The 26,335-nt window shown below is 40.1% G+C and overlaps 1 protein-coding gene across 1 annotated transcript in view; it reads right to left on the reverse strand.

The window, feature by feature from the left end:
- DIPK2A (divergent protein kinase domain 2A) overlaps positions 1–26,335 on the reverse strand; it is a 158,605-nt gene that overhangs the window by 46,334 nt on the left and 85,936 nt on the right. Inside the window, exon 2 of the mRNA XM_053710010.1 lies at positions 8,707–9,010. Within this exon, the coding sequence (XP_053565985.1) occupies positions 8,707–9,010 (304 nt within the window). The remainder of the gene's footprint in view (positions 1–8,706; positions 9,011–26,335) is intronic.

Raw genomic sequence — 26,335 nt, forward strand, 5'->3', positions numbered from 1 at the left:
AACATTCCCTGAATCTGAAATTTCACCCTCAGACAGTAATTCCCTGATCCCCAACTCAGAGCACTGAGAGGGAACGTCGGAAATAGCTAATAAAGCATCAGAGGATTCAGTATTTACATTAAAATACCTGACCTACTGCGTTTACCCTGCAACACTGGTAATTTAGACAATACCTCTGTAAGGGTAGTTGACATAACTGCAGCCATCTCCTGCAGAGTAAAAGAATTAGACGCACTAGAAGTACTTGGCGTCGCTTGTGTGGGCGTTAAAGGTTGTGACACTTGAGGAGAATTGGATGGCATATCCGGATTCTCTTCAGACTGAGAATCATCCTTAGGCACACTTTCTTGACCCAATATATAGTCTTTACAATATAAGGCTCTTTCAGTACAAAGGTTACACAATGTTAGAGGGGGTTGCACAATAGCTTCTAAACACATAGAACAATTAGAATCCTCAATGTCAGACATGTTGAACAGACTAGTAATAAGCACAAAAGTCGTTGAAACACTTATTTATTGCATAAAATAAACTTTAGAAAAAGCGTGTACTGCGCCTTTAAGAAAAGAAAAAGTGAACAATTTTTCCACAATGCTCCAAAAAACGTTAAATTATCTCAAAATTTAACCTAAGATAGTTGGTTTATCCAAAAATTACTGCACCCTGAAGCAAGGGCAGAAAATAAGGTTCTAAAGTACTTATATCAATAATTAGTCATTTTAGAGACAAAAATACCCTCTGCACCCAGGGTAATAACTTTCCAATACTTAAGACCAGCTTGCACAGTCCAGGAGCCACCAGAGTTACTGCTTGCTGCTGCCTAGCCTGAAGGAAGTGCGCATCTGAGCGTGCAAAAATAGGCCACGCCCCTTGAGGTCAAATGCCGATCTAGGCCCAAACACAACCGCATGGAAAGCGGTTTCACACCTAAGTTTAAACAGCTAATGCCTACAACCCCTCAAATGCACCAGTAAACAAACATATGCATGACAGAAATAAAAAAAGTTATAAAAGGTTTTTCAGTGAATGCCCATAAGTCAACCATTAAATAAAATCAGGGACTCCAGTAATACCCTTTATATAAAATAGCAATACTGCTTACCCCATTCCCATTCAGGGAAATAAATGCCAGCCAGTTCTGATATATCAAGTCTCATCAGAATAAAAAAGGTTGCACATACCTTAATGCTGCTTGTAGCATGAAACTGGTCTCCACACTGAAGATGTCTCATGGTTACCTTCAGAAGTCTTGTGGGAACCAGCATGGATCTTAGTTACAACTGCTAAGATCATCAACCTCAGGGCAGAAATCTTCTTCCATATCCCCCTGATAAAAATAGTACTCACCGGTACCATTTAAAATAACAAACTTCTTGATTGAAGAAACTAAAACTAACACTTCACTTTACCACGTCTTCCTAGTATAAAAATGGCAAAGAGAATGACTGGGGGTGGAGGAGAAGGGAGGGGCTATATATATATATACAGCTCTGCTGTGGTGCTCTTTGCCACTTCCTGTTAGCAGGAGATTAATATCCCACAAGTAAGGATGAAATCCGTGGACTCGTCATATCTTTGTAAAAGAAACCTGATATTTTTGCATTCAGGGGAATAATCTGCATATTGGCATCATAAATAAAAGAATTAGCTACCCTCAAGGCCTTAATTCTATCCTGTATCTCGTCAAGAAGCGTCTACCTCTCGACCATATCACAAAGTGATTCGCACAAATATGTCGCAGCTCTGACTACCGCCGCTGCCAGCTGAAAAGCAAACCTTGTGTGCTGAAACATCTTTCTCAACATGTTTTTTTTTTAAACTTTTTATCCATGGGCTCCTTAAACGACAAACTATCCTCAAGAGGAATCGTCGTATGCCTCGCAAGCATTGTGATAGCACCATCCACCTTAGAGACGGTCCCCTATAGCTCAAGCTGAGAGTCTGGAATGGGGAACAGTTTCTTAAAAGAAGAGGAAGGGGAAAAGGATAAACCCAATTTATCCCATTCATTCTTAACAATGTTAGCCATCTTAACAAGAACCAGGAAGGTCTGAGGCACCACCCTGTCCTCATATACTTTATCAAGTTTAGGAATCGAAGGTTCCTCCGGTAGTTTCGGTTCCGGAACCTCCAGCGTATCAAGCACTTGCTTCAGTAGAAAGCATAAATTTTCCATCCTAAACCTAAAGTCTGGCTCCTCCGCAGCCGGAGGTTTAGATGACACAGACTCCGACCAAGAAGGAACGTCCTTCGAAGAGTCGGAGTTGTCCTCATCAGTGGATAATCTGTCCGAGATATCCATTGGAGTAGATGACCCCTGGGTCGGGTCGCAATGTTTTACCCTACGCTTACGCTTAGCAGAACGTGGTAAGGCACTAATCACCACAGACACCGCCGTTTGCAGTTGATCTGCAAAATCTGACGTGCCTTGGGGAGCTGCATGTGTAATCTGAGATGAATGTAGGGACTGCACCTCACGGGACGGAGAACCATCAGAGGTGGATGGCTCAGTAGTACTAAACATCTTATTCTTTCTAGCTGTGGTAATCTTATCAAGACATGTGGAACAGAGTTGAGCAGGCAGATCTACCAGGACCTCCTCACAATAAACACAGGTATTAGACTTTAAGGAGAAACTACCCTCCAACGTAGTCCACCATTGCCAGAGCCTCATCTCACAAATATCGCAGCAATGACGCAACAAACATTATGTACAAACCCCCCCCCCCCCCCGTTTAATAATACTAACCCTTGATTCTATAAACATAAAAAAGTTGTTGCACTGTGACGCTGTCTTCTTGCATTATTATGTTAATAAAAATGAAACGATCTTACCAGAATCTATGCCGTGGAACAGGAACACGGCCTCTCAAGTGCGACAGTGTAGTAGCATCGCTCCTGACATGGACTTGAGTGTAGGAAGCAGGCAGCAAAACTCGTCAACGCTGATTGCTTAAGGAGCTGTTAATGTGAGTCGGGATGGTTTCGCAGAAACTCTCCCTGCATCTCCGGACTCTAACTTTCACCCATGCTCTCACTGAGAGGCTGACAGGACTACTTTAAACTCCAGTCCCATTTTGAAGAGTACTACCCTCCATAAGAGACTACTCCGAATCTTCCGACACTTTTCTCCCAACCTCCTATGATGAAAGGCAAAGAATGACTGGGGGATGAGGGAAGTGGAGGAGGTATTTAAGCCTTTGGCTGGGGTGTCTTTGCCTCCTCCTGTTGGCCAGGTTCTTAATTCCCACAAGTAATGAATGAAGCCGTGGACTCTCCTCCCCTTTAGATGGAAAAAGCCAAAACTAACATTCCACGCAGAACGAACACCAAAAATGGACTGGACAAAATTATTGGCACCCTCAACTTAATATTTGGTAGCACACCCTTTGGAAAAAATAACTGAAATCAATTGCTTCCTGTAACCATCAATGAGTTTCTAACACCTCTCAACTGGAATTTTGTGTCACTTCTTTTGCCAACTGCTCCAAGTTCTCTCAGATTGGAAGGGCTCCTTTTCCCAACTGCTGTTTTGATCTCTCTCCACAGGTGATTTGTAATTGCGACAATTTTCTGGGGACCGTGTGTACACATAAACACGCAGTCAGGGTTTCCTAAATAGATTGGAAATATACCATTCATCACCTTTTTAAAAATTATTATATATGAAGCATTTTTTATTTCCACCAAATAGAAGACATGCAGCAAAGGGTTTCCTAGAATTTGTTACTTTGTAGACCTGATAGCCAAGGGGTTAATTAAGCAAGGTGGGGGGTTCTGTCTGATAAAGAGATACAAATGTGCAAAAGAATATACTGTTAATATGTTAGAGCATTTCATTATTGCACTATCGCTTGTAGTTATCCATGTGCTTAATTCCTGCAAAAGGTATTAAAACACATAGTTAAAGTCAGCTCCATAACAACAATGCACTACAGGGAGCTATATGAACATATCTGGTGATCCAATGACAACCAATCACCAACTAGCTCCAAGTAGCTTATTATATGTACTTATTTTTCAAAAAAGGTAGCAGGACTCATGATTTTAAATATACAAAGTTCAATAAGATATTTTACCAGACTGCATTTATTTTCTGACCTATATTATTCCTCCTAATTTTATTATTGTTAATGAAAATTGTCACACACAATATGGGGGGGGGGGGAGGGTCACAAAATTATCGGCCCCTGTGTCAAATACCCTATGTACTCCCTTGAATGAAAACTGTAACAGTTTCTTTTTAAGCAAATTATGACCGTTAAAAACAAAGAAAGTAACATTGTAAAGATGATGGCTATTCAGTATTCTCTCAAATTAAAAAGGATACATTGTATGAAAACCAAACTCAAACAGAAATTAATAGCTACAATAAAGAGCAAAATGTATGAAAAATAATGAGTTACTTTTTATGAACAACTACAAGCCAATAGACACATTGGTTTTGCTGTAATAAACCAATTTTTTTAGCTACACCCTAACCTGTTGTGAACCCTCTAGAGAAGTGATGGTGAAAATTAGCACTCTAGATGTTTCGGAAATACATTTCCCATGATGCTTAGGCCCTCTGAAGTCCAGACGAGCACCTTGGGAAATGTAGTTCTGAAACATCTGGAAAGCTCTAGAGGATGTTCAGTATACTTGATCTGCTTCCAATTAAAGCTGGGGGCAGATGAGTGGAGGCTGGTATTACTAGGTTATTACTGGGGGGAACCCAACATCTCAGCATGCACCTGAAGGTTGCAACTAAATTGTAAAAATAAATTATTACATGGCTTGTCAGAATAAATGTTACATGCACATCTTATTCAGAAATTATTTTCGGTTTACATTTGCACACCCTGATAAAAGAGATTCTGTTTTGTGTTTTACTTTTTTTTTTTTTTTTTATAAAGGCTTTACTATTGTTTCTTATTCTTACAATTAGGGACTTCATGTCTGTATTGTAGTTCTTAAAGGGACACTGAACCCAAAAAATAATAATTTGTGGGCATGCAATTTTAAGCAACTTTCTAATTTACTCCTATTATCAATTTTTCTTCGTTCTCTTGCTTTCTTTATTTGAAAAAGGCATCTAAGCTATTTTTTGGTTCAGAACCATGGAAAGCACTTGTTTATTGGTGGGTGAATTTATCCACTAATCAGAAACAACACAGTGTGTTCACCAAAAATGGGCCGGCATCTAAACTTACATTCTTGCATTTCAAATAAAGATACCAAGAGAATGAAGAGAATTTAATAGGAGTAAATTAGAAAGTTGCTTAATATTGCATGCTCTGAGAATCACAAAAGAAATTTTTTTTGAGTCCATTGTCCCTTTAACCCCTTGAGTGCTAATAACGGCTCTGAGCCATCACAAATTGTCTCAGTCAGCTGCTAATGATGTCACTAGCACTCTCCCGATTTGAGGGAGATCTGGGGGCTCCCAACGGCTCCTACCGCGGCGATCTGGCCTGCATAGTGACAGGCATCGCCGGGGCTTCACATTATGTGTGGTGACGTCAGGCGCAATGACGTGATGACGTCACTGTGCAACTTTATTTAACATGAACAATGTTAAATATAGGAGCAGCGGGCATGCTGCTTAGAAGCCTGTATCTCAGGCATCTAAGCAGCTACAGACCTCCAAGACCCACCGTTGGAAAGGTAAACGCCTAACCTTTCCAACAGTGTAAGTCTTGGGGATCTGAAAAAAAAGAAAGAAAAAAAAAGTTTAAAAAAGAAAATTTATGCTTACCTGATAAATTAAATTTCTTTTTTGACACGAGTCGACGGATCATCTTAATTACTAATGGGATACTCACCTCCTGGTCAGCAGGAGGCGGCAAAGAGCACCACAGCAGAGCTGTTAAATAGCTCCTCCCTTCCCTCCCTGAAAGAAAAAACAACCTCAGGATCAAATAAAATAATGTTCCATCTGAGTTTGAGAATTCTCTCAGGTAATCCCTAAGTATCTTCCTCTTTCAGGTAACAGGGAAGAACCATTCGGAATAGAAACTACTGAATCTCAATCTGTGTGCTCAAGATCCATCCTAAGTCACAAAGGATGAATTAAACCAATAAACATGTTAAATTTTGTAATAAAAGTTAACCATAAAGAAACGTTACTGTCTCTTTAAGACATAAAGAGACTTTATATTTTTTAGAGCAGCAAAAGTATAAGATCGTGCATAACTATATCAGAACATATCTACACCTCAGCCTAACCATTGCTGAGGTGTCCATCAGTCTGTGAAACCAGAAGAAAAAAACAAAAAAAAAAAAACTTTATTTAGAAAAGTGACAAGTAATAAAGATATTGGGTCTTATTTATATGTAAAACAGATCCGGAAAGCAGCAGTTGCGCTGTCCGGTCCCACATGAGTAACAACAGAAAGTACTGTGCTACTAAGCTTCCTTTCCGATATCTGAAGGAAAATAGTAATTGCGCCATCCAAACCAGCGCCAAACATAGCTCCGCCCCCGTAGGTGTGTACTAGAAACTCTCTCTAGCTTGAAAAACGGAGTATCTTCCACTGTTTAACACTCAGCCCTGCACCCTCAATAAAAAAACCAGAGAAGCTGCTGGGAACTGTTTAGGTGTACTGAGAAGCACAATGCAAACAGACCCCGTACTAACTAGGCAATACAGACTTAGTTGTCCAACACTGGCAATGTAAATAAAACAGTAGCATGTGCTCAAACCAGGCTCCGCCCATCGTGGGTGTTACTGCTATTGATCTCCCGGTCACCATTGTCATATTAAGCTAAAAATAGCTACCGGGAGAAACTTAGGCAGCATAAAGAGCGAGAGTGAAAATAGTACTACCGCTGACATGTAGCCTCTTAGCCCAAAAACAAAACGATTGGGATGTAATCAACTGAACCAGCCACAAAAACACTTGACCCTCCTGAGTTCTCTATAATCAGATATAGATATAAGCCCTTGGCCCAGTGCCTGCATAGTAATTGCTGTCACAAGGTCCTCCTCCTTACAGAAATGAAGCTATGTCCCCTGAAATATAATAAAGTGCTCCACTCCTCTGAGATCTTCCCAGACCCAGAATAAAAGGTTAGCACTTACCTTGACCTCTGCCCGACTGCAGGGCAGCTCAGCAGGATTAGGAGGTCCTCTCCCTCCCATAGCCCTGTGGAAAATGATAAAGCCTGAGTTAAGTGTGCTTAGGCCATCAGGATAAGGGCAGCATAAATGTATGGGAGGCGCAGTGAGAATTATGTCCCACAAGTTCCCATTGCTCTAAAGCCACCAAAAGCTCTACTGAAGAGACTCATATGGACTATGGCTACACCCTAGAACAAAGCAGCACAATCTTGCACTACTTTAAAAATAATTAACTCTTGATTGAAGAATCTAATCTAACGCCTCACTTTACCTCTTCCTATCACTAACATAGGCAAAGAGAATGACTTGAGTGGGAGGGAAGGGAGGAGCTATTTAACAGCTCTGCTGTGGTGCTCTTTGCCTCCTCCTGCTGACCAGGAGGTGAATATCCCAATAGTAATTAAGATGATCCGTGGACTCATCGTGTCTTAAAAAGGAAAAAAAAATATTTAAAAAAATATAAAATAAAAAACTCCCTTAAAAAACCTTAGCACTCAAAGGGTTAACACATGACAAAGTGTAGCATTAATGAGTAATATTTTAGATGCATTCAAGTATTTCCTTTAAAATATTCCAGAAAAATAAATAAATATTCCAATGACCCAATGTGCATTTTTCAAAGTAAACTAAATCTAGCTATGGTATCTTCCTTCACATATTGAAGTGTGAAAGATAAATTCATCCAGCTTCAGTCAATCAATCACAGTTGTCTCTAGAATAATAAGGTGTTGAACTCACAGGACAAGATAAATATAGGAATCGCACAATGACAAAAAAATGGGGAAATAAGACTTCAAGCAATTTTCCCAGTAAGACTGCACATTACATTTATAAATTTGAGACTATGTTCAACTTAAACCTTCATATTTAACTATGGCTTGGGACAACAATTTGTTGCTAGACAAAGTTAGCTATTTTATTTTTTTAAATGATAAAATCTCCTTTCTCTTTAGGACCTTATTGAATGGGTACACTACCTGGATGATTTTACTGACCACTCAACTAACATTTAAGCTAATATTAAGATAAAAATAAGCTTAAAAAGGGACAGTTTACATTAAATAGTTTTTTGATCAAAATGATAATATTGCAAAGTATTACATTGCCCCCACTCAGCTACTTCATAATGACACCTGTTTGACAACATTTTCTGTACACATCATTTAGGAGCCACATGAAGGATCAGCACATAAATGCAGTATTCTCCCAAAGACATATTTAATGGGCACACCACTTGGCTCATTTTACTGACCACCCAGGTAAAATAAGCCAATATTAAGCTAAAAGTAGCAAATATTAAATTGTATTCAATGAGTGTTGCACAAATTATCATTAAATCAGTGCATGTTAAATTAAGCAATTAATTTAGGCTTTAGATAAACATTTATTAACATAATGCCACCCAGCTGGCAATTTTCTGTGGGAAACACTGAAGTGCATATGTATAAAATATGATTATGCAAGGGCCTATACCAAGATCATACATACATATGCACATTTACCCTTTTTATTAAAATGACCTACAAAGTCCTGGCGACATCCCTCTCCAGCTTTGCATGTTTGGAACTGGTATACATTAACAACCTAAAATATATAATACGTACTTTGTTTTATTAGCTTTTTGTCAGCCACCAAAACATTCTCCGCATCCACTATGATCACTTTCCCATCCCGAGGTCCAACTGCAAAGTTGTCAAAGCTGACATCCAAGAGGTAAAGTGCAAATTCAAAGTCATTGTTGGTAAGTTGTTCAGCAATTTCCATAAGCTGCCAAGCCAGGTCCACTCGTTTCTCCCACGGAGCATTGAAGAAACTCCAGAGCTCTTCTCCAACATAATTTACAGCCACCATTCTACCACAAGCTCCAAGATATTTAGCAAAAGGCCAGCCCTCATCTGATGGGAAGCTCTAGAAGAAAATACATTTGGAAAAAAGAAGAGTATTATTGTGAGGAACTAGAAACACAGATGTAAAATGTAAAACTCCTAGTCAAGTTAATATTCCCCTACTAAACCACATTGCATGCATTTTTCTTTACGCAAAAACTAAGGTTTGGTTTTTTTTTTTTAAATCTGCATAAACAGTGTCAGCTCATGCTTCTTAAAGTTGCTTAAAACATTTTACATTCTTCAGTTTAAATTCAATGTACACAAACTTCACTACAATATAGCAAGCAAAGTGCAATTGCACACAAGGCAAAGATGCCCTGCATTTATCACTAAGGAGTTTGAAACATACAGGATAGATAAACTTTAAAACAAACTTTATTTATAATAAAGAATAAACACAACAAAAAAAGTGTATGAAAGCACCAACCTATTATAAAAAAAAGATGATACATTTTAAGCATGATTAAATAATAGCTTAATGAAATAGATACTGAAATAAACGGGAAATACACGTGTGTGGGATACCCAGGGACAAAACTTTATAGTAGAATTAGATTAGGATGTTTCTCTTTAAATATGACAAAAAAAAAAACATAATTTATGCTTACCTGATAAATTCCTTTCTTCTGTTGTGTGATCAGTCCACGGGTCATCATTACTTCTGGGATATAACTCCTCCCCAACAGGAAATGCAAGAGGATTCACCCAGCAGAGCTGCATATAGCTCCTCCCCTCTACGTCAGTCCCAGTCATTCGACCAAGAATCAACGAGAAAGGAGTAACCAAGGGTGAAGTGGTGACTGGAGTATAATTTAAAAGATATTTACCTGCCTTAAAACAGGGCGGGCCGTGGACTGATCACACAACAGAAGAAAGGAATTTATCAGGTAAGCATAAATTATGTTTTCTTCTGTTATGTGTGATCAGTCCACGGGTCATCATTACTTCTGGGATACCAATACCAAAGCAAAAGTACACGGATGACGGGAGGGATAGGCAGGCTCATTATACAGAAGGAACCACTGCCTGAAGAACCTTTCTCCCAAAAATAGCCTCCGAAGAAGCAAAAGTGTCAAATTTGTAAAATTTGGAAAAAGTATGAAGCGAAGACCAAGTTGCAGCCTTGCAAATCTGTTCAACAGAGGCCTCATTCTTAAAGGCCCAAGTGGAAGCCACAGCTCTAGTGGAGTGAGCTGTAATTCTTTCAGGAGGCTGCTGTCCAGCAGTCTCATAGGCTAAACGTATTATGCTACGAAGCCAAAAAGAGAGAGAGGTAGCAGAAGCTTTTTGACCTCTCCTCTGTCCAGAATAAACGACAAACAGGGAAGAAGTTTGGCGAAAATCTTTAGTTGCCTGCAAGTAGAACTTGAGGGCACGAACTACATCCAGATTGTGTAGAAGACGTTCCTTCTTTGAAGAAGGATTTGGACCCAAGGATGGAACAACAATCTCTTGATTGATATTCCTGTTAGTGACTACCTTAGGTAAGAACCCAGGTTTAGTACGCAGAACTACCTTGTCTGAGTGAAAAATCAGATAAGGAGAATCACAATGTAAGGCTGATAACTCAGAGACTCTTCGAGCCGAGGAAATAGCCATTAAAAACAGAACTTTCCAAGATAACAATTTTATATCAATGGAATGAAGGGGTTCAAACGGAACACCCTGTAAAACGTTAAGAACTAAGTTTAAACTCCATGGCGGAGCAACAGCTTTAAACACAGGCTTGATCCTAGCTAAAGCCTGACAAAAGGCCTGGACGTCTGGATTTTCTGACAGACGCCTGTGTAACAAGATGGACAGAGCTGAAATCTGTCCCTTTAATGAACTAGCTGATAAACCCTTTTCTAAACCTTCTTGTAGAAAGGACAATATCCTAGCGATCCTAACCTTACTCCAGGAGTAACCTTTGGATTCGCACCAGTATAGGTATTTACGCCATATTTTATGGTAAATCCTTCTGGTAACAGGCTTCCTAGCCTGTATCAGGGTATCAATAACCGACTCAGAAAAACCACGTTTTGATAAAATCAAGCGTTCAATTTCCAAGCAGTCAGCTTCAGAGAAGTTAGATTTTGATGTTTGAATGGACCCTGTATCAGAAGCTCCTGTCTTAGAGGTAGAGACCAAGGCGGACAGGATGACATGTCCACTAGATCTGCATACCAAGTCCTGCGTGGCCATGCAGGCGCTATTAGAATCACTGATGCTCTCTCCTGTTTGATTTTGGCAATCAATCGAGGAAGCAGCGGGAAGGGTGGAAACACATAAGCCATCCCGAAGTTCCAAGGTGCTGTCAAAGCATCTATCAGAACCGCTCCCGGATCCCTGGATCTGGACCCGTAGAGAGGAAGTTTGGCGTTCTGGCGAGACGCCATGAGATCTATCTCTGGTTTGCCCCAACGTCGAAGTATTTGGGCAAAGACCTCCGGATGAAGTTCCCACTCCCCCGGATGAAAAATCTGGCGACTCAAGAAATCCGCCTCCCAGTTCTCCACTCCCGGGATGTGGATTGCTGACAGGTGGCAAGAGTGAGACTCTGCCCAGCGAATTATCTTTGATACTTCCATCATTGCTAGGGAGCTTCTTGTCCCTCCCTGATGGTTGATGTAAGCTACAGTCGTGATGTTGTCCGACTGAAACCTGATGAACCCCCGAGTTGTTAATTGGGGCCAAGCCAGAAGGGCATTGAGAACTGCTCTCAATTCCAGGATGTTTATTGGAAGGAGACTCTCCTCCTGATTCCATAGTCCCTGAGCCTTCAGAGAATTCCAGACAGCGCCCCAACCTAGTAGGCTGGCGTCTGTTGTTACAATTGTCCAGTCTGGCCTGCTGAATGGCATCCCCCTGGACAGGTGTGGCCGATAAAGCCACCATAGAAGAGAATTTCTGGTCTCTTGATTCAGATTCAGAGTAGGGGACAAATCTGAGTAATCCCCATTCCACTGACTTAGCATGCACAATTGCAGCGGTCTGAGGTGTAGGCGTGCAAAAGGTACTATGTCCATTGCCGCTACCATTAAGCCGATCACCTCCATGCATTGAGCTACTGACGGGTGTTGAATGGAATGAAGGACACGGCATGCATTTTGAAGCTTTGTTAACCTGTCTTCTGTCAGGTAAATCTTCATTTCTACAGAATCTATAAGAGTCCCCAAGAATGGAACTCTTGTGAGAGGAAAAAGAGAACTCTTCTTTTCGTTCACTTTCCATCCATGCGACCTTAGAAATGCCAGAACTAACTCTGTATGAGACTTGGCAGTTTGAAAGCTTGAAGCTTGTATTAGAATGTCGTCTAGGTACGGAGCTACCGAAATCCCTCGCGGTCTTAGTACCGCCAGAAGGGCACCCAGAACCTTTGTGAAGATTCTTGGAGCCGTAGCCAATCCGAATGGAAGAGCTACAAACTGGTAGTGCCTGTCTAAGAAGGCAAACCTTAGATACCGGTGATGATCTTTGTGAATCGGTATGTGAAGGTAAGCATCTTTTAAATCCACTGTGGTCATGTACTGACCCTTTTGGATCATGGGTAAGATTGTCCGAATAGTTTCCATTTTGAACGATGGAACTCTTAGGAATTTGTTTAGAATCTTTAAATCTAAGATTGGCCTGAAAGTTCCCTCTTTTTTGGGAACCACAAACAGGTTTGAGTAGAACCCTTGTCCTTGTTCCGACCGCGGAACCGGATGGATCACTCCCATTAATAACAGATCTTGTACACAGCGTAGAAACGCTTCTTTCTTTATCTGGTTTGTTGACAACCTTGACAGATGAAATCTCCCTCTTGGGGGAGATAATTTGAAGTCTAGAAGGTATCCCTGAGATATGATCTCTAGCGCCCAGGGATCCTGAACATCTCTTGCCCAGGCCTGGGCGAAGAGAGAAAGTCTGCCCCCCACTAGATCCGGTCCCGGATCGGGGGCTCTCGGTTCATGCTGTCTTTGGGGCAGCAGCAGGTTTCCTGGCCTGCTTGCTCTTGTTCCAGGACTGGTTAGGCTTCCAGCCTTGCCTGTAACGAGCAACAGCTCCCTCCTGTTTTGGTGCAGTGGAGGTTGATGCTGCTCCTGTTTTGAAATTCCGAAAGGGACGAAAATTAGACTGTCTAGCCTTAGCTTTGGCTTTGTCTTGAGGTAGGGCGTGGCCCTTACCTCCTGTAATGTCAGCGATAATTTCTTTCAAACCGGGCCCAAATAAAGACTGCCCCTTGAAAGGTATATTAAGTAATTTGGACTTAGAAGTAACATCAGCTGACCAGGATTTTAGCCACAGCGCCCTACGTGCCTGTATGGCGAATCCTGAGTTCTTAGCCGTAAGTTTGGTTAAATGTACTACGGCCTCCGAAATGAATGAATTAGCTAGTTTAAGGACTCTAAGCCTGTCCGTAATGTCGTCTAGCGTAGATGAACTAAGGTTCTCTTCCAGAGACTCAATCCAAAATGCTGCCGCAGCCGTAATCGGCGCGATACATGCAAGGGGTTGCAATATAAAACCTTGTTGAACAAACATTTTCTTAAGGTAACCCTCTAATTTTTTATCCATTGGATCTGAAAAAGCACAGCTATCCTCCACCGGGATAGTGGTACGCTTAGCTAAAGTAGAAACTGCTCCCTCCACCTTAGGGACCGTTTGCCATAAGTCCCGAGTGGTGGTGTCTATTGGAAACATCTTTCTAAATATTGGAGGGGGTGAGAACGGCACACCGGGTCTATCCCACTCCTTAGTAACAATTTCAGTTAGTCTCTTAGGTATAGGAAAAACGTCAGTACTCGCCGGTACCGCAAAGTATTTATCCAACCTACACAGTTTCTCTGGTATTGCAACGGTGTTACAATCATTGAGAGCTGCTAAGACCTCCCCTAGTAATACACGGAGGTTCTCCAATTTAAATTTAAAATTTGAAATATCTGAATCCAATCTGTTTGGATCAGAACCGTCACCTACAGAATGAAGCTCTCCGTCCTCATGCTCTGCAAGCTGTGACGCAGTATCAGACATGGCCCTAGTATTGTCAGCGCACTCTGTTCTCACCCCAGAGTGATCACGCTTGCCTCTTAGTTCTGGTAATTTAGACAAAACTTCAGTCATAACAGTAGCCATATCTTGTAATGTTATCTGTAATGGCCGCCCAGATGTACTAGGCGCCATAATATCACGCACCTCCCGGGCGGGAGATGCAGGTACTGCCGCGTGAGGCGAGTTAGTCGGCATAACTCTCCCCTCGCTGTTTGGTGAAATTTGTTCAAATTGTACAGATTGACTTTTATTTAAAGTAGCATCAATACAGTTAGTACATAAATTTCTATTGGGCTCCACCTTGGCATTGGAACAAATGACACAGATATCTTCCTCTGAGTCAGACATGTTTAACACACTAGCAATAAACTTGCAACTTGGTTATAATCTTTTTTAGCAAAAACATAATTTATGCTTACCTGATAAATTCCTTTCTTCTGTTGTGTGATCAGTCCACGGGTCATCATTACTTCTGGGATATAACTCCTCCCCAACAGGAAATGCAAGAGGATTCACCCAGCAGAGCTGCATATAGCTCCTCCCCTCTACGTCAGTCCCAGTCATTCGACCAAGAATCAACGAGAAAGGAGTAACCAAGGGTGAAGTGGTGACTGGAGTATAATTTAAAAGATATTTACCTGCCTTAAAACAGGGCGGGCCGTGGACTGATCACACAACAGAAGAAAGGAATTTATCAGGTAAGCATAAATTATGTTTTCTTCTGTTATGTGTGATCAGTCCACGGGTCATCATTACTTCTGGGATACCAATACCAAAGCAAAAGTACACGGATGACGGGAGGGATAGGCAGGCTCATTATACAGAAGGAACCACTGCCTGAAGAACCTTTCTCCCAAAAATAGCCTCCGAAGAAGCAAAAGTGTCAAATTTGTAAAATTTGGAAAAAGTATGAAGCGAAGACCAAGTTGCAGCCTTGCAAATCTGTTCAACAGAGGCCTCATTCTTAAAGGCCCAAGTGGAAGCCACAGCTCTAGTGGAGTGAGCTGTAATTCTTTCAGGAGGCTGCTGTCCAGCAGTCTCATAGGCTAAACGTATTATGCTACGAAGCCAAAAAGAGAGAGAGGTAGCAGAAGCTTTTTGACCTCTCCTCTGTCCAGAGTAAACGACAAACAAGGAAGAAGTTTGGCGAAAATCTTTAGTTGCCTGCAAGTAGAACTTGAGGGCACGAACTACATCCAGATTGTGTAAAAGACGTTCCTTCTTTGAAGAAGGATTTGGACACAAGGATGGGACAACAATCTCTTGATTGATGTTCCTGTTAGTGACTACCTTAGGTAAGAACCCAGGTTTAGTACGCAGAACTACCTTGTCTGAGTGAAAAATCAGATAAGGGGAATCACAATGTAAGGCTGATAACTCAGAGACTCTTCGAGCCGAGGAAATAGCCATTAAAAACAGAACTTTCCAAGATAACATTTTTATATCAATGGAATGAAGGGGTTCAAACGGAACACCCTGTAAAACGTTAAGAACTAAGTTTAAACTCCATGGTGGAGCAACAGCTTTAAACACAGGCTTGATCCTAGCTAAAGCCTGACAAAAGGACTGGACGTCTGGATTTTCTGACAGACGTCTGTGTAACAAGATGGACAGAGCTGAAATCTGTCCCTTTAATGAACTAGCTGATAAACCCTTTTCTAAACCTTCTTGTAGAAAAGACAATATCCTAGCGATCCTAACCTTACTCCAGGAGTAACCTTTGGATTCGCACCAGTATAGGTATTTCCGCCATATTTTATGGTAAATCCTTCTGGTAACAGGCTTCCTAGCCTGAATCAGGGTATCAATAACCGACTCAGAAAAACCACGTTTTGATAAAATCAAGCGTTCAATTTCCAAGCAGTCAGCTTCAGAGAAGTTAGATTTTGATGTTTGAATGGACCCTGTATCAGAAGGTCCTGTCTTAGAGGTAGAGACCAAGGCGGACAGGATGACATGTCCACTAGATCTGCATACCAAGTCCTGCGTGGCCAAGCAGGTGCTATTAGAATTACTGATGCTCTCTCCTGTTTGATTTTGGCAATCAATCGAGGAAGCAGCGGGAAGGGTGGAAACACATAAGCCATCCTGAAGTTCCAAGGTGCTGTCAAAGCATCTATCAGAACTGCTCCCGGATCCCTGGATCTGGACCCGTAGCGAGGAAGTTTGGCGTTCTGGCGAGACGCCATGAGATCTATCTCTGGTTTGCCCCAACGTCGAAGTATTTGGGCAAAGACCTCCGGATGAAGTTCCCACTCCCCCGGATGAAGAGTCTGGCGACTCAAGAAATCCGCCTCCCAGTTCTCCACTCCCGGGATGTGGATTGCTGACAGGTGGCAAGAGTGAGACTCTGCCCAGCGAATTATCTTTGATACTTCCATCATTGCTAGGGAGCTTCTTGTCCCTCCCTGATGGTTGATGTAAGCTACAGTCGTGATGTTGTCCGACTGAAACCTGATGAACCCCCGAGTTATTAACTGGGGCCAAGCCAGAAGGGCATTGAGAACTGCTCTCAATTCCAGAATGTTTATTGGAAGGAGACTCTCCTCCTGATTCCATAGTCCCTGAGCCTTCAGAGAATTCCAGACAGCGCCCCAACCTAGTAGGCTGGCGTCTGTTGTTACAATTGTCCAGTCTGGCCTGCTGAATGGCATCCCCCTGGACAGGTGTGGCCGATGAAGCCACCATAGAAGAGAATTTCTGGTCTCTTGATTCAGATTCAGAGTAGGGGACAAATCTGAGTAATCCCCATTCCACTGACTTAGCATGCATAATTGCAGCGGTCTGAGGTGTAGGCGTGCAAAAGGTACTATGTCCATTGCCGCTACCATTAAGCCGATCACCTCCATGCATTGAGCTACTGACGGGTGTTGAATGGAATGAAGGACGCGGCATGCATTTTGAAGTTTTGTTAACCTGTCTTCTGTCAGGTAAATCTTCATTTCTACAGAATCTATAAGAGTCCCCAAGAATGGAACTCTTGTGAGAGGAAAGAGAGAACTCTTCTTTTCGTTCACTTTCCATCCATGCGACCTTAGAAATGCCAGAACTAACTCTGTATGAGACTTGGCAGTTTGAAAGCTTGAAGCTTGTATTAGAATGTCGTCTAGGTACGGAGCTACCGAAATCCCTCGCGGTCTTAGTACCGCTAGAAGGGCACCCAGAACCTTTGTGAAGATTCTTGGAGCCGTAGCCAATCCGAATGGAAGAGCTACAAACTGGTAGTGCCTGTCTAAGAAGGCAAACCTTAGATACCGGTGATGATCTTTGTGGATCGGTATGTGAAGGTAAGCATCCTTTAAATCCACTGTGGTCATGTACTGACCCTCTTGGATCATGGGTAAGATTGTCCGAATAGTTTCCATTTTGAACGATGGAACTCTTAGGAATTTGTTTAGAGTCTTTAAATCTAAGATTGGCCTGAAAGTTCCCTCTTTTTTGGGAACCACAAACAGGTTTGAGTAGAACCCTTGTCCTTGTTCCGACCACGGAACCGGATGGATCACTCCCATTGTTAACAGATCTTGTACGCAGCGTAGAAACGCTTCTTTCTTTATCTGGTTTGTTGACAACCTTGACAGATGAAATCTCCCTCTTGGGGGAGATAATTTGAAGTCTAGAAGGTATCCCTGAGATATGATCTCTAGTGCCCAGGGATCCTGAACATCTCTTGCCCAGGCCTGGGCGAAGAGAGAGAGTCTGCCCCCTACTAGATCCGGTCCCGGATCGGGGGCTCTCGGTTCATGCTGTCTTTGGGGCAGCAGCAGGTTTCCTGGCCTGCTTGCTTTTGTTCCAGGACTGGTTAGGCTTCCAGCCTTGCCTGTAACGAGCAACAGCTCCTTCCTGTTTTGGTGCAGTGGAGGTTGATGCTGCTCCTGTTTTGAAATTCCGAAAGGGACGAAAATTAGACTGTCTAGCCTTAGCTTTGGCCTTGTCTTGAGGTAGGGCGTGGCCCTTACCTCCCGTAATGTCAGCGATAATTTCTTTCAAACCGGGCCCGAATAAGGACTGCCCCTTGAAAGGTATATTAAGTAATTTGGACTTAGAAGTAACATCAGCTGACCAGGATTTTAGCCACAGTGCCCTGCGTGCCTGTATGGCGAATCCTGAGTTCTTAGCCGTAAGTTTGGTTAAATGTACTACGGCCTCCGAAATGAAAGAATTAGCTAGTTTAAGGACTCTAAGCCTGTCCGTAATGTCGTCTAGCGTAGAGGAACTAAGGTTCTCTTCAAGCGACTCAATCCAAAATGCTGCCGCAGCCGTAATCGGCGCGATACATGCAAGGGGTTGTAATATAAAACCTTGTTGAACAAACATTTTCTTAAGGTAACCCTCTAATTTTTTATCCATTGGATCTGAGAAAGCACAGCTATCCTCCACCGGGATAGTGGTACGCTTAGCTAAAGTAGAAACTGCTCCCTCCACCTTGGGGACCGTTTGCCATAAGTCCCGAGAGGTGGCGTCTATTGGAAACATCTTTCTAAATATTGGAGGGGGTGAGAACGGCACACCGGGTCTATCCCACTCCTTAGTAACAATTTCAGTTAGTCTCTTAGGTATAGGAAAAACGTCAGTACTCGCCGGTACCGCAAAGTATTTATCCAACCTACACAGTTTCTCTGGTATTGCAACAGTGTTACAATCGTTGAGAGCTGCTAAGACCTCCCCTAGTAGTACACGGAGGTTCTCCAATTTAAATTTAAAATTTGAAATATCTGAGTCCAATCTGTTTGGATCAGAACCGTCACCCACAGAATGAAGCTCTCCGTCCTCATGCTCTGCGAGCTGTGACGCAGTATCAGACATGGCCCTAGCATTGTCAGCGCACTCTGTTCTCACCCCAGAGTGATCACGCTTGCCTCTTAGTTCAGGTAATTTAGACAAAACTTCAGTCATAACAGTAGCCATATCTTGTAATGTTATCTGTAATGGCCGCCCAGATGTACTAGGCGCCAAAATATCACGCACCTCCCGGGCGGGAGATGCAGGTACTGTCGCGTGAGGCGAGTTAGTCGGCATAACTCTCCCCTCGCTGTTTGGTGAAATTTGTTCACATTGTACAGATTGACTTTTATTTAAAGTAGCATCAATACAGTTAGTACATAAATTTCTATTGGGCTCCACCTTGGCATTGGAACAAATGACACAGATATCTTCCTCTGAGTCAGACATGTTTAACACACTAGCAAAAAAACTTACAACTTGGTTATAATCTTTTTTAGCAAAAAAACGCACTGTGCCTCAAAGAGGTACTAACGATTAAATGACAGTTGAAATAATGAACTGAAAAAACAGTTATTGCATCAAACTTTAAAACAACACAACTTTTAGCAAAGGTTTGTTCCCATTAGTAAAAAACAACACTAATTAAATTTGTACATAAGAAAACAAAACAACGTTTTTTATACACAGTCACTATAAGAATTCTCACAGCTCTGCTGAGAGAATTTACCTCCCTTCAAAGAAGTTTGAAGACCCCTGAGATCTGTCAGAGATGAACCGGATCATGCAGGAAATATAAAAGTAGCTGACTGGAATTTTTTGATGCGTAGCAAAGAGCGCCAAAAACGGCCCCTCCCTCTCCCACACAGCAGTGAAGAGAAACGAAACTGTCACAATTAAAGCAAAAAACTGCCAAGTGGAAAATAATGCCCAAATATTTATTCACACAGTACCTCAGCAATGTAAACGATTCTACATTCCAGCAAAAACGTTTAACATGAGAATAGTTATTAAAAGGATTAGTGACCTTTAACACAGTAGTTCCGGTGAAATACCATCCCCAGAATACTGAAGTGTATACATACATGTGATTTTAACGGTATGGCAGGCTTTTCTCATCAATTCCATTCAGAAAATAAAAACTGCCACATACCTCAATGCAGATTCATCTGCCCGCTGTCCCCTGATCTGAAGCCTTTACCTCCCTCAGATGGTCGAGAACAGCAATATGATCTTAACGACTCCGGTTAAAATCATAGTAAAAAATCTCTGTCAGATTCTTCCTCAAACTCTGCCAGAGAAGTAATAACACGCTCCGGTGCTATTTTAAAATAACAAACTTTTGATTGAAGTCATAAAAACTAAGTATAATCACCATAGTCCTCTCACACATCCTATCTAGTCGTTGGGTGCAAGAGAATGACTGGGACTGACGTAGAGGGGAGGAGCTATATGCAGCTCTGCTGGGTGAATCCTCTTGCATTTCCTGTTGGGGAGGAGTTATATCCCAGAAGTAATGATGACCCGTGGACTGATCACACATAACAGAAGAAAAACTTACTGTGCCTCAAAGAGGTACTAAACGATTAAATGACAGTTGAAATAATGAACTGAAAAACAGTTATAGCATCAAACTTTAAAACAACACAACTTTTAGCAAAGGTTTGTTCCCATTAGAAAAATAACAATAATTAAATTTGACATAAAAATTACAGAGCAACGTTTTTATTCACAGTCAATATAAAATTCTCACAGCTCTGCTGAGAGAATCTACCTCCCTCCAAAGAAGTTTGAAGACCCCTGAGATCTGTCAGAGATGAACCGGATCATGCAGGAAATATAAGAGTAACTGACTGGAATTTTTTGATGCGTAGCAAAGAGCGCCAAAAACGGCCCCTCCCCCTCACACACAGCAGTGAAGAGAAACGAAACTGTCACAATTAAAACCAAACAACTGCCAAGTGGAAAATAATGCCCAAATATTTATTCACTCAGTACCTCAGAAATGTAAACGATTCTACATTCCAGCAAAAACGTTTAACATGATAAATACTTATTAAAAGGATTAGTGACTTTTAACAGAGTAGTTCCGGTGAAATACCATCCCCAGAATACTGAAGTGTATACATACATGTCATTATAACGGTATGGCAGGATTTTCTCATCAATTCCATTCAGAAAATAAAAACTGCTACATACCTCAATGCAGATTCATCTGCCCGCTGTCCCCTGATCTGAAGCTTTTACCTCCCTCAGATGGCCGAGAACAGCAATATGATCTTAACTACTCCGGTTAAAATCATAGTAAAAAACTCTGGTAGATTCTTCCTCAAACTCTGCCAGAGAAGTAATAACACGCTCCGGTGCTATTGTAAAATAACAAACTTTTGATTGAAGTCATAAAAACTAAGTATAATCACCATAGTCCTCTCACACATCCTATCTAGTCGTTGGGTGCAAGAGAATGACTGGGACTGACGTAGAGGGGAGGAGCTATATGCAGCTCTGCTGGGTGAATCCTCTTGCATTTCCTGTTGGGGAGGAGTTATATCCCAGAAGTAATGATGACCCGTGGACTGATCACACATAACAGAAGAAAAAAAGTTTTACTCAGGACCACAAACCATTTCTCAAAACTAATTTATTCTAAAGCAAACTATTTTGGAGATTTACAACAATTCTGGGAACAGTGTCGTCCCTGTGACATTTGCATAATTCAGCAGCTAACTCATGATTACTTGACAGACAAAATGGAAAACTAAGTTTGTCACAAAATCAGTTGCACATTTCTTCAGAAAATATTCGTGTGCATCTTAATGATATTTTACCTTATCTTTTGAGAATACCATTAAAATATAATGGCAGACTGTACACAGCTTGAAAGCTTGGTCTGCATCCTGGCAGGAAAAACCTGACACATCATGGAGTGTTTATTACTTGTCCTGATCAATAGTGGAATCTTGCTCACCTTTAATAAACTTATCCCACTGGTTTATAGAAATAGATATGTAATGTATAAAGTGGCGCAAAAAACTTGCCGATTCCTTTTTAGTACAGTTTAGAATATGTATATACGTTCCTATTTTTTTCAGTATTTGTTTATAATGTAATATTTATATTACAGGGGAATGGTATTGTTATGATGAAGTGAACACATAAAATAAGGGAAAATCAATACACACACGTATTTATAACACTTAGTGCAAGGTAGTTCTATTAACTGTCTCAATACTTTGCTTTTCCCTTGATCTCTAAAAAGGTACACTCTTATATTAATTAAAAGAACACTTTGTTGTTATGATCCACATATACATTTTTTTTATACTAGACAGTCTTATGACAATCTTTAAAAACATAAATATTTTTTTTTTTAAATTACTAAAGACACACCAGTGTCTAAATATATTATGTCTCCTTTTAGACTCTCTTCATAAAACCTTCTCAATTGGTAACTTACTTATTACATACTATCATAACATTTCTTTCATAAATATACAATCTTATAATTTATGATACAATATTTTGGCAGTGTTCCGTAAGAAATATTTTGACCACTTTGGCTTATTCTATTCATACAATATTTTTTTGATACATTATTTTAACAATGTTGCGTTGGAATTATTTGATCACTTTTGACTTGTTTCTATTAAGAGCTAAATTTATCAACGCTGAGGCGTACAGGGGCGCATATGGCGGGGCAAAATTACCCGCAGGTAATTAACATTGCACACGAGCACAATGTTGCGCTCGCATGCAATCCCGCCCCCTGCCCGCGCACAGCCAATTACGCGTGGGCAGGAGCTGTCAATCTCCTCGGTCGGACTCGACCGAGGAGATTTAATTTCGCCACAATAGAGGTGGCGAATATGTTAGGGAAGCAACGGTCTGGTGACCGCTGCTTGATAAATCACGGCGAGCAAGTTCTTGTGAGAACTTGCTGCCGCAGGGGCTTGATAAATCTAGCCCTTAGTAGTGTTTCGTTAGGAATGATTTTGCAATTTTGCTTAAATATTAAATACCATCTTCAATGTGTTTGGATTGTCTTTAGGGAAAATGTGCAAATGCAATGTCCTTTTTTAAGGTGTATTGTGTGGCTTCTCAGGTTTTTTATTCTAAGAAACAGTATTTGGTTACTATTTGGATAATGATATACTTGTATAGAACACTCAAAAGGGCTAGAAGCCACTGAAAGATACATAAAGAAAGATATAGATATGTCTGACACACAACGAGGATTTATTTTAGACTGTATGTACTTTATTCTGCGTAACAATTATTTTAAATTCAATGGTAAATACTACCTATAAATGAGAGGAACAGCTATGGGCACGAGATTCATACCCAGTTATGCAAATTTATTTGTCTGACACTTTGAAGAAATTTTTTGTCAACACCACCCATGGGGTGCGGAATCTCGTGCTCTATAAAGCATTTTATAGATGATGTGTTCATCATCTGGAGAAGAGATCAAGGACTGTTTGAACAATTCATAGAAGATTTAAATAATGACTTAGGGCTTAGATTCACTCATGAATCAAGCAAACATAACATCAGTTTTCTGGATCTGGAGATAAAAATACTTGATAAGATCACAACCACTACTTTTTTAAAAAGTGGATGCCAATAACTATATTGACTATAAAAGCCGTCACACCATGACAAATGGAAACAAAATATACCAAAAGGGCAATTCTCTAGCATCAGAAGAAATTGCACTGATATATCAGACTATGATAAATGATCATTAATTTTACAGGAAAGATTTGAGGAGAAAGGTTACAATCTAACTAAAATAATAGATACAAAAAACAAAGTGAGAAAAATAGAAAGAGAAGAATTACTACAAAATGGTCATAAAGAAATAACAAAATGGAAAATGGGGACACATTTAACATTCCTTTTATCACAACCTTTTCGGCACAACAGACAAATTCAAAGCATTATTAAAAAACATTGGCACCTAGCTAGAAGTGACCCACTGATTGGTAAGAGATTTAAACACAAACCAGATATAATTTTCAAAAAAGCAAGAAACTTGAAAAACATACCATCACCCAGTGAATATAAAACCTAGATTATCAAATGGACAATGTGACTTAAAGGGTAAGAAGCTAGCAGGGTTTTCCCTTGCCATGACTGTAAGTCATGCAAATACAGCACTAAAACTAGTAAAGTAAAATCTACCACCACAAACAAAACATTAGAAATTGGTGATATAATCAGATGCACGGATAGAAATAGAATATATTTATTGCAATGTTAATGTAAACTACAGTACTTGGGCCAAACGAGTAGGAGACTCAAAGACAGGATCAGAGAGCACATTAGCAGCATTGAACTAGAAAAGGATAACACTAGATTATATACACATTTTAAGGTACATCACAAGGGAAATATAAAAGAAATTACATATTGGGGCATTAAAAAAGTAAAGGAAGATGGGAGGGGTGGTAACATAGAAAAGAAATTACTGCACCAAGAAGCGGAATTTATTTACACAATGGGCACATTATACCGAAAAGGACTTAATAGTGAACTAGACCTAAACTCAATATTTAGATAACAACATCAGCTAATACTTTATAGAATTACATATATTTGAACACAATATTGATAATAAACGAAATAGACACAGAAGGTAAATTTATATGCATTTCCAGAAAATATCTAACAAAATATCATTTATTTAAATTTCTCCATTAGAAATTATCATTTTTTTAATTTATTTTTTTACTAAAATGGACTAGAATATTAGTGCCCAAATTTATAGATACAAAGGAAGAATAAATATAAACATTAGTATTGGCTAATGAGATTAGAAATAAATTACAAATATAAGCATTCAGGACAGTTCAAAACATCTAAAATTGAACATATTCTAACTAAATGAAATTGATCAAAAAAGGGAATTTAAGGAAACAACCAGACAGCTATAAATAGATAATTAAAGCATGGAATAACTATTCAAATATATCTCAGGGTAAATTTTAGGATAAGAACATAAAAAATTAACTATAAATAACATCCTGTAAAGAAACAGAAAAATCAAAGTTTGTTCCTTCTCTATAGTATGTAATTATATAAGTTCCCTATTTTAAAGTGTATACATATATGAGAAATGGGCAAAAATAAGAAATAATGACATTTGCAAAAAGAACTGGCAAAGAAACGGTTAACAAGAAGGCGGTAAAAACTAGGCTTTAAAAAAGGTACAGAATCGACCATTTCAGGTATTTTGAAAAAGGCTGACCAGCCGAAACGCGTAGAAACCTAAAAGCAAACTATCAGCTACACGCTGCTTTTACCTAGAAATCCGGTATACCAAAAATCGTGAAGAACGGATTGATTACTACTAGCTCCGGTTACTTTGCCAGGCACAGAAACGGGGAGAGAATTACGACTGTTGACAAGAAGTCCGTGAGTTTTCTCACAAGGGGAGCAAGTTGATACAGACCAGCAGTACCCGCAGGAGAGTCTGAATCCCCAATTCTTTTGTCCGGTAAAAACAGAGGCTGGAAGACACAGAGCACTACCGGATTTTATCTACCTGGGGGAAAGCATCTTATCGAAAAAGTGCACTGTTTACAGGAAGAAGAACAAGGAAAAGTAAAAAAAAAAACACGTATGTAAACTCAGTTTTTTGGAAAAAAAGCCAATACTGCTATATGGGTTTTAAATGAACTTCCTCCTACTGCCAATACGAAGTATCGTAACCAAATACCATTTCTTAGAATAAAAAAACCTGAGAAGCCATAATACACCTTAAAAAAGGACATTGCATTTGCACATTTTCCCTAAAGACAATCCAAACACATTGAAGATGGTATTTAGTATTTAATATTTAAGCAGAATTGCAAAATCATTCCTAACGAAACACTGCTTAATAGAAACAAGTCAAAAGTGATCAAATATTTCCAACGAAACATTGTTAAAATATTGTATCAAAATAATAAGATTGTACTTGTGCAATAGAATAAGCCAAAGTGGTCAAAATATTTCTTACGGAACACTGCCAAAATATTGTATCAAATTATAAGATTGTATAACTATCTTTATGAAAGAAATTTTATGATAGTATGTAATAAGTAAAAGTTACCAAATGAGAAGGTTTTATGAATAGAGTCTCAAAGGAGACATAATATATTTAGACACCGGTGTATTTTTAGTAATTAAAAAAAAAAAAAGAAGAAAGTTTATGTTTTTAAAGATTGTCATAAGACTGCCTAGTATAAATAAAATGTATATGTGGATCATAACAACAAAGTGGTTTTTTTAATTAATATAAGAGTGTACCTTTTAAGAGATCAGGGGAAAAGCAAAGTATTGAGACAGTTAATAGAACTACCTTGCACTAAGTGTCATGATAAAGTGAACACACAAAATAAGGGGAAAACAGAATTTATGCTTACCTGATAAATTACTTTCTCCAACGGTGTGTCCGGTCCACGGCGTCATCCTTACTTGTGGGATATTCTCTTCCCCAGCAGGAAATGGCAAAGAGCCCAGCAAAGCTGGTCACATGATCCCTCCTAGGCTCCGCCTTCCCCAGTCATTCGACCGATGTAAAGGAGGAATATTTGCATAGGAGAAATCATATGATACCGTGGTG

This window comes from Bombina bombina, chromosome 4 (assembly GCF_027579735.1).
Source record: "Bombina bombina isolate aBomBom1 chromosome 4, aBomBom1.pri, whole genome shotgun sequence".
Classification (NCBI taxonomy): domain Eukaryota; kingdom Metazoa; phylum Chordata; class Amphibia; order Anura; family Bombinatoridae; genus Bombina; species Bombina bombina.